The sequence below is a fragment of the Anabas testudineus genome, chromosome 13 (assembly GCF_900324465.2).
Source record: "Anabas testudineus chromosome 13, fAnaTes1.2, whole genome shotgun sequence".
Lineage (NCBI taxonomy): Eukaryota > Metazoa > Chordata > Actinopteri > Anabantiformes > Anabantidae > Anabas > Anabas testudineus.
This window is the reverse complement of record NC_046622.1, coordinates 22,369,397-22,386,347: the sequence shown is the minus strand read 5'-3', so window position 1 is coordinate 22,386,347 and position 16,951 is coordinate 22,369,397. Positions and strand designations below refer to the sequence as shown.

The 16,951-nt window shown below is 41.9% G+C and overlaps 1 protein-coding gene across 2 annotated transcripts; it reads right to left on the bottom strand.

Annotated features, from left to right (window-relative positions):
- Positions 1-1,948: 1,948 nt before the first annotated feature.
- On the bottom strand, positions 1,949-16,050 carry hnf1ba (HNF1 homeobox Ba). Of its 2 annotated transcripts, XM_026374750.1 has the most exons (10): positions 15,342-16,050; positions 13,228-13,427; positions 12,720-12,987; positions 12,399-12,622; positions 7,292-7,446; positions 5,997-6,123; positions 5,705-5,887; positions 5,121-5,239; positions 4,635-4,679; positions 1,949-2,352 (listed from the first exon to the last, which is right to left on the bottom strand). In XM_026374750.1, the coding sequence occupies exons 1-10, from the start codon at positions 15,719-15,721 to the stop codon at positions 2,332-2,334; spliced, it is 1,722 nt and encodes a 573-aa protein (XP_026230535.1). In that variant the 5' UTR covers positions 15,722-16,050; the 3' UTR covers positions 1,949-2,331. The 2 variants fall into 2 exon arrangements, with proteins under 2 accessions (XP_026230535.1, XP_026230544.1); XM_026374759.1 differs by lacking the exon at positions 4,635-4,679.
- Between the last annotated feature and the right edge of the window lie 901 nt (positions 16,051-16,951).

Genomic DNA, 16,951 nt, shown 5'->3' with positions numbered 1-16,951 from the left:
CCCTGTGAAGCAGTTCCACAAAATGTTTTTTACTTTTTCATGTTGTTCACTCAAACACAACTAAGGAGCTCTTCTTCCCACAGCTGCTACTGTCTACCCTTATTTTGTTATATGCACGTGTGATAATTGTCTGTGTACGCGTCTTGTACAACATACACGTTCACGCATCTGTACTACAATTGGAGAAACTGAGATGTTCCACATATGTGTTTAGTATAAAGACTGTTGTCAAATATGGGCAGTAGCAACCGAAAGCAAAAGAGTTTGAAGGAGATTTAAATAAACTTGTATGAAAAGAAGCACTACTAACAGACAGACTGCCAGTCGGAAACCTCGCTGACAAACTTTACCTCGCAGATACCACAGCGGACGTGGAAAATATGAATTGGCCTTTAGTTTAGACTTAGTCCCATTTTTTCTTATGAAGTTGGTGGAGAACAAATCACATTAATAATTTAATGACAACTAATTAAAATAAAACTCAAACCTATATCACCATTGCATACAAAAGAGACAACCACGTATTCTTTTTGGAAAAAAAAAACTTTTACTTGAAATATTAATATTTTCTCAGAAAGTATAAATAATGATTTATGATTGATTTCAATTTTATACAAAAATAATACATTAGGAGGAAAAAAAAATCATGCCCTGCCACACAAGTATGAGTGCCCTCTGATCAGATGGCAGTAGATGTGCTTATAACAGTCACAAACCAACCAACATAATAACAACGATGCAATGACCTAATATTGAATAGGAGACTGGATGTGCCACACTTGCGATATGCTTGGGTTCTAGTTGCAGTCGGAGGGAAACTCGCCGAATTTGGTCCCTACTTCAAACTTCCGTCATTTCTCTGTCTGAATCCACCTTAATACTGTCAGCGTGGGCGTCTGTACCCACAGCAGCTGCTCCTCTCCCCACAGTTTCTCAAGTCTCTGTGGATTCCTCTATGATTAGGGCAGCTGCTGTCACAACATTGTGCTCTTTCATGTCGCTCTCCTTCACAAAATACCAGACTGTGATGTCTGTGACTGTTTTGTTTTTGAATACTTGTCAATATTTTCATTCTACACTGGGGGGGGGTGGGGGGGGGGGGTGTAGCGCCATCATTTATAATGAGGAGTTATTAATAATGTTTGTCCTATTTGGTATCGCTTCACATTGTGGCAGGAAGTGGGAGAGGGAGGACTGGAAGGGGAGGAGGAGGAGTCCCATTCCTGAAATTCACCTGAACCCGTGTGCAAACAGCGCTCAGAGGTTTTCCATGAAGGGGAAGGGCCACTTTTTAAAGTGTGAGTCAGTCCTCCCCCACAAGGCAAGACTAGGTTTACAGATATGGCAGGCTGGCGTTTGAGACATGGTGACAAATAGAAGTCGTACCTACACTATGCACACATCCATCCATCTGCGTTCGTGTTATTTTACAGGCAGCTTTATCAACAGCAACTCCAGTATATTAATAATTGTTGATGACTTCGCTGTTAGTGCATTTTCATTTCCAGTCTCAAGTGTGTGGAATTCTGTGCAGAATCCCGTTACACAAACCAATTGCATACACTTATAGACATATTGCATAGTCCTTTCAAGATTGTCAGAAGTCTTTTCAATCACAGTATACACATTGAACTCAAAACGATGAATCCACAGCAGGGATCCATCTCCTGCACTAGCACGAGCACAGTTAACTGAGTGTGAAATAACAACATGGAAGACTCCTTTAAAGCCCATTAAGAATGTCAACTTCATGCATGAGATCAATACAACTTGTAGTGTTTGTCACACGGTTCTGCTCACGCAGAAAGCTCTCCACGTACTTTGAGTGAAAGGCCTTGAGTTAGTCCATCTCCCTTCACACAGCCCTCTCAGAGGCTGCATACAGTCTCAGTGCGTCTTCATGAGCCACTATAAGTTGTCCCAGAGCCGTCTCTCAGGTCCACTGTTCTTGTGTGCTTGGTTTTTGTTCCTTCGTAATGTCGCACACAAACAAAAAGGATGATTGAACTTTTTTTTAAGGGGCAAGAACAAACTGAATACTGTTTTCAAAGACTGTCAGAATCATACATCCCGGTTGATCATGTTTTGTACAACAGAGGAGAGTCCAGTGTCCTGACTTTCAGGTGAAGTGAGTCTTTTTTTTTTTCCCTTCTTTGTCCCTCTTTCTAATTTACACCGCCTGGCTCACCATCGTCACTCCTCTCATGCTGTTGACTGACTCATCATCCAGCACGCCGTTGCCGGTTATTAAGAGTTGTCATGGTTACTGTGGTGAGAGGATGGAAAAATGCACTCTGGTTGCTGGGCACCAAGGAAGTCAGGTGGACGCTCTCACCAAGCTTGAAGAGGACACTGAAAAAAGAGAAAAGGAGAGAAGTGTCAGACTAAGTAGGTCATAAATACAGTCTGTCCAGCAACACAGGTATAAATGTACTGTAGATGATGGGCATCATTTCATAAGATGCAGTAGATACCAGTGGGGGAAAGTAGCCAAGTACATATATTCAAGTAGTTAACATATTTTATGCTTCTATAAAGTGTAGGGCTGCAACTAACGATTATTTTCATTAGTGATTAATCTTGCAATTATAATCTCAATTATTTAGTCCCCAACTGTCCAAAGATATTGCAATGACTGTATAAAATGATCTCATTTAAGAAGCTGAAACCAGAAAATGCATGTAGTTTTTCCTTCTTCGTCTTCTGCAAAATAAAGACTAATTATTGATTACTGTTGAACCTGATTACTGTTGCAGTTGCAGTTACATTTTTTGACTTTGATTCACTACTTAACAATATGATGTTTTACAGGTTACAAAGTTTCAGTATCTGTTTACTAGTGGAGGTAAGAAAATATTGACACTTTTGAGTATCATGGTATTATGTTTTATGATACTGTATGGATTTTTAAAACAGTTTGCAAGCTGTAAACTTCAGTCTGGTTACTTTTGTGTTGTGTTTAAACCTCAGAGACTACTAAATAGATATTTAGATTTTATTTTTGAATTTTTATCAGTGTTAAAAAAATAAATAAATAGGAATAAATACATAAAACAATAGCAAGGGATGGTTGCTTGTTTTTTTGTGATTTTACAATAACAGTAATGTTACAAATTACCTGTATTTTAGAGAAATTATTAATACATGAGACATATGAAGTATTTTTATTATGATTTTTTGCCACTTTTTCCTCACAGTATGTAAATAATTTGAACACTGCTAAACACATCACCCAGGCAACACCATGTTCCATACCTGACCAAACACATTCCTTATCCCTGACTCTAAAATGGCTTGTTTACATTGTAATGCCTTGTTAGATTGTTTGCAAGTTGTTTTTTCTCCTGCACCTACAGGGGTGGAGGCAGGTGACCCTGCTCTGCCCCTGCATCCAGCAAACAGCTTCACCTGATAAAAATGACCTGCAGCTAGGACCTAAACAGGCTCAGGTATAATGGAGGGTTCTTGGTAAACAGTGAGTGTTATAAAGCATGAGCATGCTAGTCGTGTCATGAGAAGAGGCCTGCTCCGTCCAAATAAAGTCCTGATAAGAAAGTACCTGGAACTGCCTGCTATCTAATTGCTCTCTCAACAAATGAGTTTGTGAAATGCCACAGGTGGTGTTAGTGGTGGAAAGAAAATTGAAACAAAACCTACAATTACATTTATATAACTAGTTAAATCTTATTATAGTCAATGTTTATTATTTAAAATAATCAACAAAAGTAAATAAATTCATGAAAATCGAAATTAATGAATTAACCTAAAATTGTTTAAAGTTAAGGTTTAAGTTTGTAAGAGTTAAATTTCCCCTAATTTAGAAATATTTTTATGCACAATTTTCTCTTTAAATTAATTATTTTTACATTGTGGTTTGGCTGTTTTGACTCAGGTGCAGGACCTGAGCACTTCTTCAATCACTGGCTACTGCTTTAGCCTTAATTGCTTTGCAAATGCGTATCAATAGGCGGCCAATTCTGACAACGCCCAGGTCAAAGTGTGTCTATTTCCCCCAGCCTTTAAGAGACTTTTAGTTTCAAAGCTGCTACCATGCTCTGAGCTATCATCCCATCAACCCATCCCGTTTGTCAGTAGCAGTAATGTGCTCTGTCTCAGCGTGGGAAATTGAGCGTGTGAATGCACCACGGACAACATTTCAGACTAGAGCGATCACCATGAGCAGGGAGAAGTAGGAAAGAGGAAGAGGGTAATTACCAAAGAAAAAAAAAAAAACACTCTTCACTCCCACCCAGCCCATCTCATCTCCAGCCTCACTGTAGCATAGAGGAAAGTAGCAGGACACAAGGCTTGAGAACTTTGATCAACAGCGAGGCTCATTTCCTGATTGCAGAGGTTAACTCTCACCAGAGGAAAGTGGAAGGAGGGAGCGTTAATCAAGAGGCGTTCAGGGTGAGGGAACATGTGATTGATTGACTGTTTAAGAGGAAATAGGAATTCAGAGGAGTGTGCTATCCCTGTATCTGTCTTGTGTGTTAGTTTGGACTCATATAAAAGTGAACGAGTAGCAGCAGCAGCCCCAAACAAAAAGACATCTTCTTTAATGATTCATGTGCAATTTTGTTGTGTTCACTCATTTTGTAACTACATGACTGAACTAATAAAGTTGTATTTACCCAGGAGAGACCCCCAAGTTGCACCATCTTGTTTACAGGAGCATCCTAATGTGACAGGAATTAAATAAGTCAACACACAATCATAACACACACACACACACACTTTTCCCCTGCCGTTAATGTAGTTTCTGTTCGTGTGTGCTTCGATTGTGACGCTTCTCTCAATCAGAGCGTTGTAAGGATTTGAGGGTGATTTTGTGTGTGTGTGTGTGTGTGTGTCTATCAGAGGGAAATGAGTGAGCTGATTATTAAAAAGTGTCACTTTACAAAGAGAAAGTCGCACAATGTAAAAACAACTCAGCACGAGCTACAATAATGTCACAAATTAAATGCCTATTACCATGCATATACCCCCATAATGATTATATGGACTAAAATCTACAGTAACAGGCTGACAGAGGTGAGAATGTGCGTTTAAGTGCAGCTGCTGAGATAGGATGTGATGTGATGTGATGTGATGTGATGTGATGTAGGTTAAAGACTTACCGTCTTGCTTGAGGACATGGAGCTGAGGGTGCTGATGCTGTTGGCGTCTGTGACCACCATGGCCGAGGGGAAACGTGACGGGTGGGAATATTGTGGGGGCTCCTGCTTGTGAGGATACACTGCAAAGGAAATAAAAAATTAAATCAAATATGAATATGAAACAGGAAAAAAGTGCAGATACTTTTAGTGTGGGAGGTTTATCCAAGAAGATCTGACATTTGTCATCATGTGGGCAGAAATGTTTTGATGATTCTGTTTCATTTTTTTTTTCAATGAGGAAAAATAACTACAAACGCCAAATACAAACAGATCCAGTCATTAATTCAGAAGCCAGTCGGCAGAAAATTAGGCACTTATTTTGATAACTGAGTAAATATTTTAATGTCATTTTAGGCAACGATGTCAAATACTTTCAGTTTCATCTCAGAAGTGTGGAGCAGATCAGTTTATTGTCACACATTAAACACATCATATAATAAATGGTTAATACTAAAAACAATAATATTCAGTGAATTAATCAATAAAGAAAATAACTGTTAATCAGCTACAGCTACAGACTACTGATATAGAAGTGTGTTACTGACTGTGCGAGTGTGTGACGGTAGCCATGAACGGCTGCTGGCTCATGTGGCTGGGAGACTGCTGCATCAGGCTCTGCTGGTGAGGGCTGTGGAGCTGCTGGGAGAACTGCACCGGCTGCAGCGCTGCGAGGCTCCCTGCCACACTGTTGATCACAGGCACTGTCTGGGACTGCGATGTGTTTAAACCTGTCGACACAAAGCGAGACCTCGGTCGGACCATATCGTGATAAAAACAAGGGCAATGACTGTCTGTGTCTTTTCTGTGTTCAGTCATACAGAGGAAGTGAGGACTTACTCTGTGCTATGGCCATGACTCCAGATAGAGGCATGATGAGGTTCTGCGTCTGCTGGTGGCTATGGTGGGAACTGTGGATGTTTGTGAGCGTGCTAACTGGAGGGAGTCCTCCACCTGAACCCGAAATCTGGGAAAGGATGAAGGAAGTAAATAAAAGTGCAGCACTGTTACACTCAAAGGTCTGAAAGCTTGAGTATCTGCTATATAAATCCACATATATCCATCTCATTTTCAAAGTGAAACAGATGTTGTCTGCTAAACAAACAACAGAACTAAATGTTGACTTAGCTCAGATTCTTTTGTATGACAATACGCTTGTGAAACTCATACACAGCGCACAAGCAAATACTGATAAGGAACAAATGGTAAGGAAGAAAATCATGCTAAAAATGTCAGCAGAGAAGGCTGCGCATGAGTTTGTGTAGGACATTGACAGTAATTGTACTACTTGCGTGTTGGTTTAGACAAATCCCGCCATGCTTATTTGCACAAAACAGCTGTACCCAAATCAACACCATGTATTTACAGCAATGTGGGTCTGTGTCAGGATCCTCCCAAACGGTGGGGTTGCATCTGCTATATTTGACTAATGCCAGCTGCCCACAGAGAAGAGACCAGCTAGACACACATCTGCAGATAAGAAACTGTCAGCTCTGACCTGCTGCACACCACCCTCGCAGTGGTCACCTCACATACAGCTACTCTAAAAGTAATTTTCACTGACAGGAAGTTAGTGCACAGCATTCAACAGGTTCAAATGACTTGTATAATTCGTGTTTTTACGAAGATCAGAATTTAAGATGTTTTTTGCAGTGTTAGAATATTATATTTTGACAGAATAGACTGTTGCACTGCTACTCAAATGCTGTGGGTCCGAGGCACAGGTTTCCTTGTCACTGATCAAATATTGGACTAGGGCAGAGGGGAGAAACTCTGAAGTAAAAAAAAAAAAAAAAAGGGGGGCGTCATCTCTCTGGCAGAACAAGCGACGCTCCACCTGCGTCTCCTCTTTGCAAGGCATTTAATCAATAAGCACATAAAGTGTCTTTGTCAGGTTTATTGGATGAGCGTTGGAAATGCCTGGTGCAACCTGGTGAAGGCTGTGTGCTAGTGCAGCCATGGCCTACCACCCCGGCTCCACCTTCCAAACAGTGCAGCACAATGTGCTAATTGTTGGCTGTTGCCAGTGGGTCCATGGGAGAGGAGGTTCAGGAACTTGCTTTGTGCGTTTAAGCTAAACGCTGGCCTGGCCTTATCTAATCTGAGGCCATGAGGGCCTGGGTGTGTTCACTCACCATCTTGGCGTCAGGTGACAGCAAACTGTGGCTGTGGTCCAATCCTCCCGGAGACACCTGCTGGAGCACCGACTGGCTGGTCGCCATCGGATTGCTACCGTGGTGACTGATGGTCGAGGAGGACGTGACCTCACCGGGGGCTTGGCTGTAGCGCACTGAGAGAGAAACACAGAGTTAGTATCGCTTGTCTTGGCTCACAGCTGCGGAGTGCTACGATTCTAACAGCTATATAGGACAATGAGATAGGAGCACAGGAGTCGTTCTGTCAATCCAAGCAAGCAGACTCACCTGCTCTTTGACTCAGACGGGGAAGGACAGAGCAAACAAACACAATGACCTGTCCACGGCTGCTATCTGCGTAGCTCAGCCAAGGCCATTCGCTGTGTACACACACTCACAACAGCACAACTCCCATCAGACTCTGTGACCAGCACACAACTGCTACTTATGATGTTCTTAATTACATCAGCGTGTTTCGATTTTATTTTTTTTTTTACCGAAGCAGATGTTGAAAAATATTCAGTAAACCCTTTATACCGAAATTGCTAAGTATCTACAAAATGCTTTTAAACTGATATCTATATTTCACTGTTTGCCATAATTTTTTTTATAATGCAACAATATGTAATTAGGATTTTACTGTTACTGCTGTACCTGCAAGGGTGGAACTACTTTATTTACAGTTTAGACACCTCCTAAAGGTGCAGAAGATAAATCTGAGGGGCCGTGAAATGATTAACCAGTGAAGACCCACTGGAGGAGAACAACCTGCTCTACATCACTTCTGTCATTTTTCGTTTAAATGAGCGTGGACCTTGTTTATTAGCTCACAATGTTCAGCACTTTACGTGATGTTTTTTCGAAGCAGCACTTTGTTTTTGTTTTTACCTTTAATCCTGTTGGACAGGTACCTAGAATGTGTCCACAGACATGAATCCCCTAAAGGTACAGTAAATTCACAGAGTAGAGCTTTTTACCACGTCTGGGCCGCTTTATACTGTAGGTCTGTCCTGCCTTACCATTGTTTTTAATATAAAGTGATTTTAAAGTTTTTAAAATAATGGTAGTACAGCGTCTTTCACAAAGAGGTGCAGCAGTAAAAGTAAAATATAACTGACTGAAATACTGCGAAGTAAAGGAAATTGATCGATTTGAACAGTAGTTAATAGTTACTTTCTATTGTTACAATATTATTGGCATGCACCGAGAAAATTTGTTTTATTTTCTGTCATCACTAATCCCATTAATCCAGACTGTTGTCTCTTACCGGAGGCCCCAAGGAATGCATCACCACCACCCCCCCTTCCACAACCGACAATCAAATGCCTGTTTGCTGATGTAGGCCCCCTCTGATACCAACACAGTAAACATTACACAATTACAAGCAATGTCAAACACATTCTTATCCTGTGGTCTCAGCCTCACACAGACACAGAGAGCGGCCCTCCCTTAGTGACAGAGCAGAGACAGACTCTGTTTACACACAGATTTCACATCTTCCTCGAGCGCTCCGTCCCTGACCCAGGTAGGACAGCTTAAACCCCCTGTCGAAGTCCATCAGGACGACAGGAAGCCTCAATATACAACCATTCTGAGATAAACACAACGATGGGGCACTGATTTGTTGTTCCTGGATATTGAAACGGGATGTAAGGAGGTCATTTTGTTGTTAGGTGTGAGGGAAAATCTATTATTTGGGATTTTGACAACCTCATGGTGTACAGGTTTGTGTGTTTCAACTCATTTACACTATATATGGTACAAACTGTAACTGTAGGTTTAAAGCAGAGGTTTGACATTTTGGGAAATATGCTTATGTGCTTTGTTGTTAAACATACTAATACCACTTTTATGTATGTGTGCCAAATGTGAAGCTACAGTCAGTGGACAGCTAGGCTAACTGTTTACACTTTGAGCTAACTGTCTAAAGCTTTATTGCCATGCTGGGAAACATTTTCATAATTAAAAGATTTATAATACTATCATTTGTGAGCTTTAGAGCTTTTAAAACTGGACACAATCAATGTAGCTGTGGTTTAAGCCTTTATACTAGGCTAAGTTAAATGTCTCCTGGCTGTAGCTACATGTTTAGCGTACAGACCAGAGCCTTTATCGATATTTTCACGGAAACAAGCAATTTTCCCATAATGTTGAACTACCACTCTAAGTACCGATACTCAAAACCCAGACACCACTGAGTCTGAAGCAAAGCGACAGCGCCATATTTCATCCTCTAAATTAGCTGACCTCCATTTTGTTCAGCCCACAGACTTCATATTGTCTCCTGCAACATACTAGCAACCCCACAACACTCCACCACGCCTCGTAAACACTGCTGCAGAACAATAAAGCACTCCATTGGACTCATGACCCCTATTGCCACACAATGGCGGAGTACTCATAAAAAGGCAGTTATCTCAGAGCTGGGCAACCTCTTAAAGTGTTAACAGGAGAAAAAGATGCTATTGAGGGCAGTTTTGTTTCTTTGGGTTCTAGAGTAATTCTAACTGCAGGAAACACGGGAGGAAGTAAAGAGGATTTCTCCGTTCCAAACGCAGGGACTCCAGCTTTCTAGAAAGCTGTTGAGAGCAATATGTTTTTTGTTGAGCCTTATGAAGCTTCCCTTCAAACTGAGAAATGATGGAAAAAGATGGCACAATCCAGGAAACACTGAGGATTGTACTTCAAGAGCAGGGGGAGGGCGAGAACTTCACAAGGGGAGTGGTAGCAAGGATCTTCAGCAGGTTTAAAAGGCTCTAGCTCCCTGTGTGACCCATGTAATATCAAAGCCTGTCTTCCCATCCCCAGGCAGCGCTCATTGTAGTGCCGCTGCATATGACAGACCTCCTGGGTCTCCTCAGGACGTATCCAGTCTTTTCTCTATGGCTCTCTGTGAGACACAGAGCAGTGGAAAGTGCAGAGCTAGGCCATCTTTTCTGTATGTGTCCCTGTTTCAAGCTAGCCTGAGGTGACGGGAAGCAGTGCAACCCACGGACAATCCCCCCCCTCACTACTGTATCTGATCTGGAACTTCTGAGTCTGCTGATTTTGTAATGTGCATAACAATACAGGTCAACGTATGCAGCACCAATACTAGCAATTTGTACCTGGTCATAATGGAGCTAGTTTTCATTACTTTATAGGTACAGTCAGCAGTTAGCTAGTTTAGTCCAGTGGTCTCCAAGCTAGCTCCCGTCAAAGGGTCATAAAATTAAAACTACATAAACTATTAAAAATAATTGTTTAGGAAAGAAGAAAACATCTTTAGGTGGTTGGGTGGGTTAGGGCTTGAAATCAAGCCATCTGTGAAGTTCACAGTGGAAATTTCTACTGCTTCAAATGTTTTTTGGCTTGTTTCAAAGTAAAAGGCTTAGTTCAGCTCAATAAATGTTATAAGTGGATCCCCAGTCGGAATATATTGCAAAAATCACAGATGAGCGCCCACATATACCTGCTAACAAAATATGTAATCTGCTTACAAGATCGCTTTCATTTCTGAAAGTAAAAAAGGTCACCGCCAAAACTGCACGTCACATTGTTTGACTGTCTATCCAGTTGTGACCAAATGATCAACGAACTGAAACAAAATCAATAAAAACTCCCCAAGTAAGTGGAGTTTCTTTGATCTGACCCAACAGTGACCTCTCTCGTATGACTAAAGGTGTGGCGATGCTTTAAGGAGGGGGTTACCAGCTTTCTCTATAGGCGAAGAAGAGGTCATCAGTCCTGTCTGGCCAGAAAAGAGCCAATACCCCAGTGGACAGCTCCTGCTGCTCCATGTCTGCGCCCAGCCTCAGCAACTATACCATTGCCCATAAAGGTGAGGGGGAGGCTTAAAAAAGGTCCTCCTTCAGGCCCAGCAGAGATAAATGAACCTAGGTTACAGTCACTGCAGTCTTCTAATACACCACAGACAATAGGACCCCCTGCTGATTCAGAGTATAGAGAGTAGAAGTCAGAGGAGTCCCTTATCAAAGGCCTGGGAGATGTAGTAGCAAAGGATTTTAATTGTCCATTAAGCATGCATAATACAGGCCGTGCCCTGGCAACGCAATGAGACCCCCCGCTGGGATATTATTGTCAGGCCAGGGGCTGACACTGAAAAACAGCTGATGCTGTCGGCAGAATGCCAGCAGGACACCTTGTAAGCAGCCAGCTCAGGGGTTTTAAGGGGGGGTGGCAATGTGCTTTCTGCCATACACAGACCCTGCCTTTCTGCTGCAAAAACCTTATCGTCGATCCCCCTGGCTTTGCAGCCTGAGGTCAATGCCTGGTCAGGTGTTCTGAGCAACAAGCAAAAAAAATAATAAATCAAGCAAAGAGACAAACCACAAGTGGGACCAGTTTATCCAAAGGTTAAAGAGCAAGTCAAGGCAAACAGTTAGTTTTTTCTTCAAAGCTCGCCCCATGTTCGAACATGAGAGGACAACAATAGACTCTGAGTGAGTCTCTCAAATCACAGTTTTATGGGGGGTGATTGATGGCACATAATAGGATAATGCTCAGTGGGACCCTTGTTTTTATGTTGTATGCACCAGGTAAACTCTGTCAATACTAATTACGCAGAATGCAAACATCAGGTCAGGGTGAAATGGTCAGAGCGATATTGCTCAGCATTTCCTTGTTTCAGCAACACTCTGAGGTGAGGAGGAAATATGGAAATGATGGCGTTATGTTGAGGTAATCCGGAGATGTCTGTCCCCCCTCCCTGACCCTGGCCTGACCCTGGCCTGTCACAGGATTGCTGCCCTTTGTGTCATGCTTCTCCATGCTGACTTTGGAGTGGAGATTGCAGGTACAATGTGGATTGTTCTCAGTGTGTTTTCAAAGATCAGAATAACAATGGCATTTGCTCAGCTCACTCACTCAACCCTCATTGATCACTTGCCCCCTCCTTTCTCTGCCTCTCTGATCACATCAACTGTGCTTCTAACCTTCCCTGACTGAAGTTTCTTAGACAGGAAGACAAAATCATGGCCATTTTCACACTATTAACGAAAATTCTGAACTAAATGCTACAATTTTATCTGTTATTTTTTACATCAGCGGCCAAAAAAAAAATACATTAGCTGAACTGCAAGCAAAGTAACGCCACCTGGCATCTTACTGGGAGGTGAAGTGCTGGCCTGGGGATGGTGTGGTGAGCTGTGCGAGAGCAGCGGGTTGATGCTGTGGGTTGGTGCACTGATAGCGTCCATGGCCAACTTCTGCCTGAAGGCTTCCTCTTTACGCCGGTTGGCAAACCAGTTGTAGACTCGCACTTCGGTTACCAGATTAGAGCCAAGCCCCTGAGCTTTAGAGGGGGAGACTCCTCTCTGAAGACACTCCGCTCTGCAGGAAACAGATGACACAAGAGGAAAATTGAGGTTGATGTTGTTGACACAATGTTTTTCCATAAAAGGGACATTAAAGCATCATGTTCATCTACCTGTTGCACTCTTCCACCAAAGCCTCCCTCTCCTCCTTACTGGGGTTCTTCTGCCGTTCGTAGGCTTGGTACAGGATTTGTTGGGACGCAGGCCCCCATTTGAAGCGGTTACGTCTCATTTTCTTGCAGGAGGGTTCGCTACTGATGTCGTCACCTGGCTGACCCATGCTCTGACCAGTGGGGTTGAACTCTGGGAAAAAAAACACCGGATCCTGATTGCCTTTGTCTGTCATATTGCTGCCAGAACCTTGTGGAGCCTGGTTGAACTCTGTAAAATAATAAGAGACACATTCAATATAATGGATGTCAAAATTCTGTCCTTGAAACACTTAACAGTGATATTTTCTAGCCACCTTTTTCCTTTTGATGACCACACAAACGATTTTGGATGGCAAGATATGGAAAAGTCTAATGCAGCTACATATCTACAGGTTTGAAACCCAAATAAAGCGCCGGGCTCCTGCCAACAACAAATTACAGCCTGTGAGAAACTCAAATATTAACTTACGTCGGAGAATTTCCCGCTGTTTCCTGACATACCAGGTGTAGAGGGCTGCTCGTTTCTGCGTTTTCATGGGCGTGCCTTTGTTGAGGTGCTGGGAGAGGTGAGACTGGTTCAGGCCCGTGATGTCCACCACCTCCCGTTGGGGGATGTTGTGCTGCTGCATGTAACCTTTGATCATGCGGGCAGCACGCCATGGATCCTCACTGGGTTCAGTTAAAACACAGGAGCAGAAAACAAGCCGTCATTACAACACTCAACTATGTGCTGCCTTCAGAGGGAAGTAGTAAAGAGCAAAAGCACCTTTAGTCAGATTTTATGGCTGAGACCAGCTAAGCTGTTAAATCAATATATAAAAGAAGTTTTTCATGCAGGAGGAAGGATTCGCTTTTTGGTTTAGCTGATTGAAAGTGGATTGTTTATACCTGTTACAACATTTAGAAATAAAGCCACTCATGGTTTGTTCTTCCTTTTAGCGCCCTTGTTTTTCAAGGCCTCAAGTTTAAAGGTTCAGGAACAACAATAACTCTCCTAGCAGACAAACCCGTTTATCACTGTGACCTGTTCAATAGGCTGTAAATATTTTCAAAGGGTAGTTCAAGTGGACTCAGGGAGCCAAATAAGTATCGGTCTCACAATCTCTTTATTTCAGCCTCCACAGAGTCAGATCAGGTGGCTGTACACTGGCAGCAAGTAGGTCAAATGAAATGTGAAAATGCAAACAACAATAAAAAGTTAACAAACCAGCAGCTTGCTGGAAAAAAACTTAAAAACACATTTCAAACGACTTTTAATTAGAATATTAGTTCGTTTCCAGTGCACATAAGATAAAATGTATTTTTAAAGTTCGACTCGCTTAGAATAAAAAACGCAGTTGTCATCAGATGAAATGTTGTTTCGTTAATATTCGGGTGACGATGTAGTGGTAATTATCTTTATGTATTTAGTTTTTTGTTTGTTTCGTTTTTAATAAATGACATGCAGGTTACTTGCAGCCATATGGTGTTTAACTCCACATCATTACCTAGTTAGCAGTTAAAACGTGCATGTTCTTACCTGTGGATTTATCCCCTCACTTTACTCTATACGTCTGTTTTTGACGACAAAATACCAAAATCGGCGGCGCAGACACACTGACATCGACAATTAGAGCAAATCTACACACGTCTGTTTGTTTTGGAGAATGTGGAGGCCTACATGTAAGTCTGCGGGTTAAGTGGGAGATGTTAGTTTATAACTTTTGACAATGAATAACCAGATCTCCATTCACTCTAATCACACGCCACTGTGTATCTTTCAGTTGATGATTTATAGAATAAAATTAATAATAACTTAACTACACGTGGGTTCGTTTTGATATTCTTCCGGCTCTGCGATGGTGTCAAATATTAGTTTTAACGTGGTTTTCAAGTGGTTTGAGAGCAGAGAATAAGAAATAGAGGGATTACAGCTGCGATGACCAATTACGATTTTTATTTGTTTTGTCGGTGCGTTTACTGACTCATGAATAAATAATAATAATAATAATAATTAATAGCTCAAATAAAAATGTCTAAGGACACCATTTAAATCCATCAGTAGGTCAAATATTTAAATTAAACGGCATAATAATAATAATAACAACAATAATAATAATAATAATAATAATAATAATAATAATAATGTGTAGGCTATAATCATGTATTTTTAAAAATACAATTTTTGAGTCCTAACTATTTTTTAGTCCTAAATTAAACAGGAAGCTCCTTCGATTCACTTTCTCCTCATGTAGTCACGGAGTTTGATCGTTGAGAGGTGGAGTATAGTTAATAATAAATAGATCTAAGTTCAGCTGATATTTTGCAAAGGTAAAGAAATAATAATCCATGTGGATAATTAGTAACCAGGACGTGAAAGCCGAGTGGTGGCGGGTTCTTTTAAACCTGAATACAAACAAGGAGAAGTGTTTAGTGGGTATGAAGGCCTGTAGTTCGTTAGAATAAAGAAGTAGCTGCAGGCCTGTGGAGACAGCTGTGATCAACACACTCGTGTTTTCTCAGCTCCTCGTTTCACCTCTCTAACAGCACTGAACCACTTGTTTTACATCGACTGATCGAGCTGGGACACTTAGGGACACTCACGCCAACATGCGCTCCACCTCCGCCCGCTGCTCGGCGGCCTCCTCCGTGTTCAGCGACTGGAGCTCCTTCAGGATCGGCGGGGTGTCGTAATCGTCCCCGTCCTCGGAGCCCTCGTCCCCGGACAGTTTGCCCTTGCTGTGGCCGTTGGTGAGCGTGTGGAAGACGGGCTTCGAGTCGGCGTCCGCCCCGTTCATCTTGCCGCTCTGAGGAGCAGCGGGAGACAGGGGCAGGCTCTCCAGTTTTACTCCAAAGCCCGGCGGGCTCGGGTCCATATCATCCAGGGCCTGAATCAGAACATCTTTGGTAACTCCTGAGTCCAGCAGGGCGCTGAGGAGCTCCTGCTGTAGGGATGTAAGCTTGGATACCATTTTAGAGAACATTAAAAAGTCAACATAGGCCTGCTGTGTGCGCGCTGGAGCAAAGAGGGAAAGTGCGCGTAAAGGGGAATAACTAGAGTCAAAAAGTACAGGTCCTGTCTTCCTCTGTGCTGCTCCAGTGTGCTGGGACAGTTTGCGGCTGCTGACACCTGCTCCGAGAAGCTTCTTCTTCACTTCCCTGTTGGAGGGAGGATGGAGCTACTTTGCCATGATGCTTTCTGAGCGCAGGGGCATATAAAACATGGTAATGAGTGGGCCGGCTGATGGGAGCCTTTATGTAAATCCACAGAAGAAGGCCCACTCTGGGCCGAGGTAGACATGTGTTTACACTGCTGCTTTTATTGGCTCCCCTTATCAGCAAAACTTTGGCGGACTTTGGACCCTGTTGTATATGCCATAAAGACTTTAAAGAAAGGCGAGCTGCACACACTCACACCAAGACTGCTGCTGCTCCACGTTAGAGTCGTTTGGCCTTGTACAAGTACTTCTGACACAAACTGTCATCTAGTCCTATATGTAGCTTATTTATGGCCTTTGTTTATTTCTGTGTTTATTATTTAAGTGCTGCGTCATGATCACTTCCTAATAGGTGTTAATGAGGTGTTACTGACCTCATTAATTCAGTGTCCTTTGATGAAGCCTAATCATCTATATTATAGGTCCATAGAGAAACAAAGTGTAATACAATAAGAGGAAATAATTAAACACATTCAACTCTCTCTGAAAAAAGCCAATAGTAATTTATTATTGTGCTGTTGTTTTTTAATAACATAGACTATAATCTGTGATACATTTACAGTATTCATCTATAAATATCCCTATAAACTATGAGGATATGACAAAAGTCCATGTCAAGTTTCTTTTCAGTTGTCTTATCTGAAGACATGACACACAATAAATAATTTTAATTTTAAATTATAACTTGGTGAATTAAAAAGCAACTCATAACCCTTCAGTTAAATAATCTACAAGCAGAACAAGGTCATTGGCTTTGACTAGCTGATGTGATTACCTATTTAATGTTGCATCCTGGTAGAAATATTGTGGAAATAATAAAGTAGTGTTTAGCTGTTTCTCCTCTTTTCCCTTCACTCAGCATTCACACAGGAGAGGGATCTGAAAAAGTGCAGTCCGTCTTGAAACCTTCAAGCAAACTCATTGGAATTAAAGTATCATTGTTTAGCTTTGTTAGGAAAACGACAATACGTGAGTTGGTCACTAGAAGTCAGATCA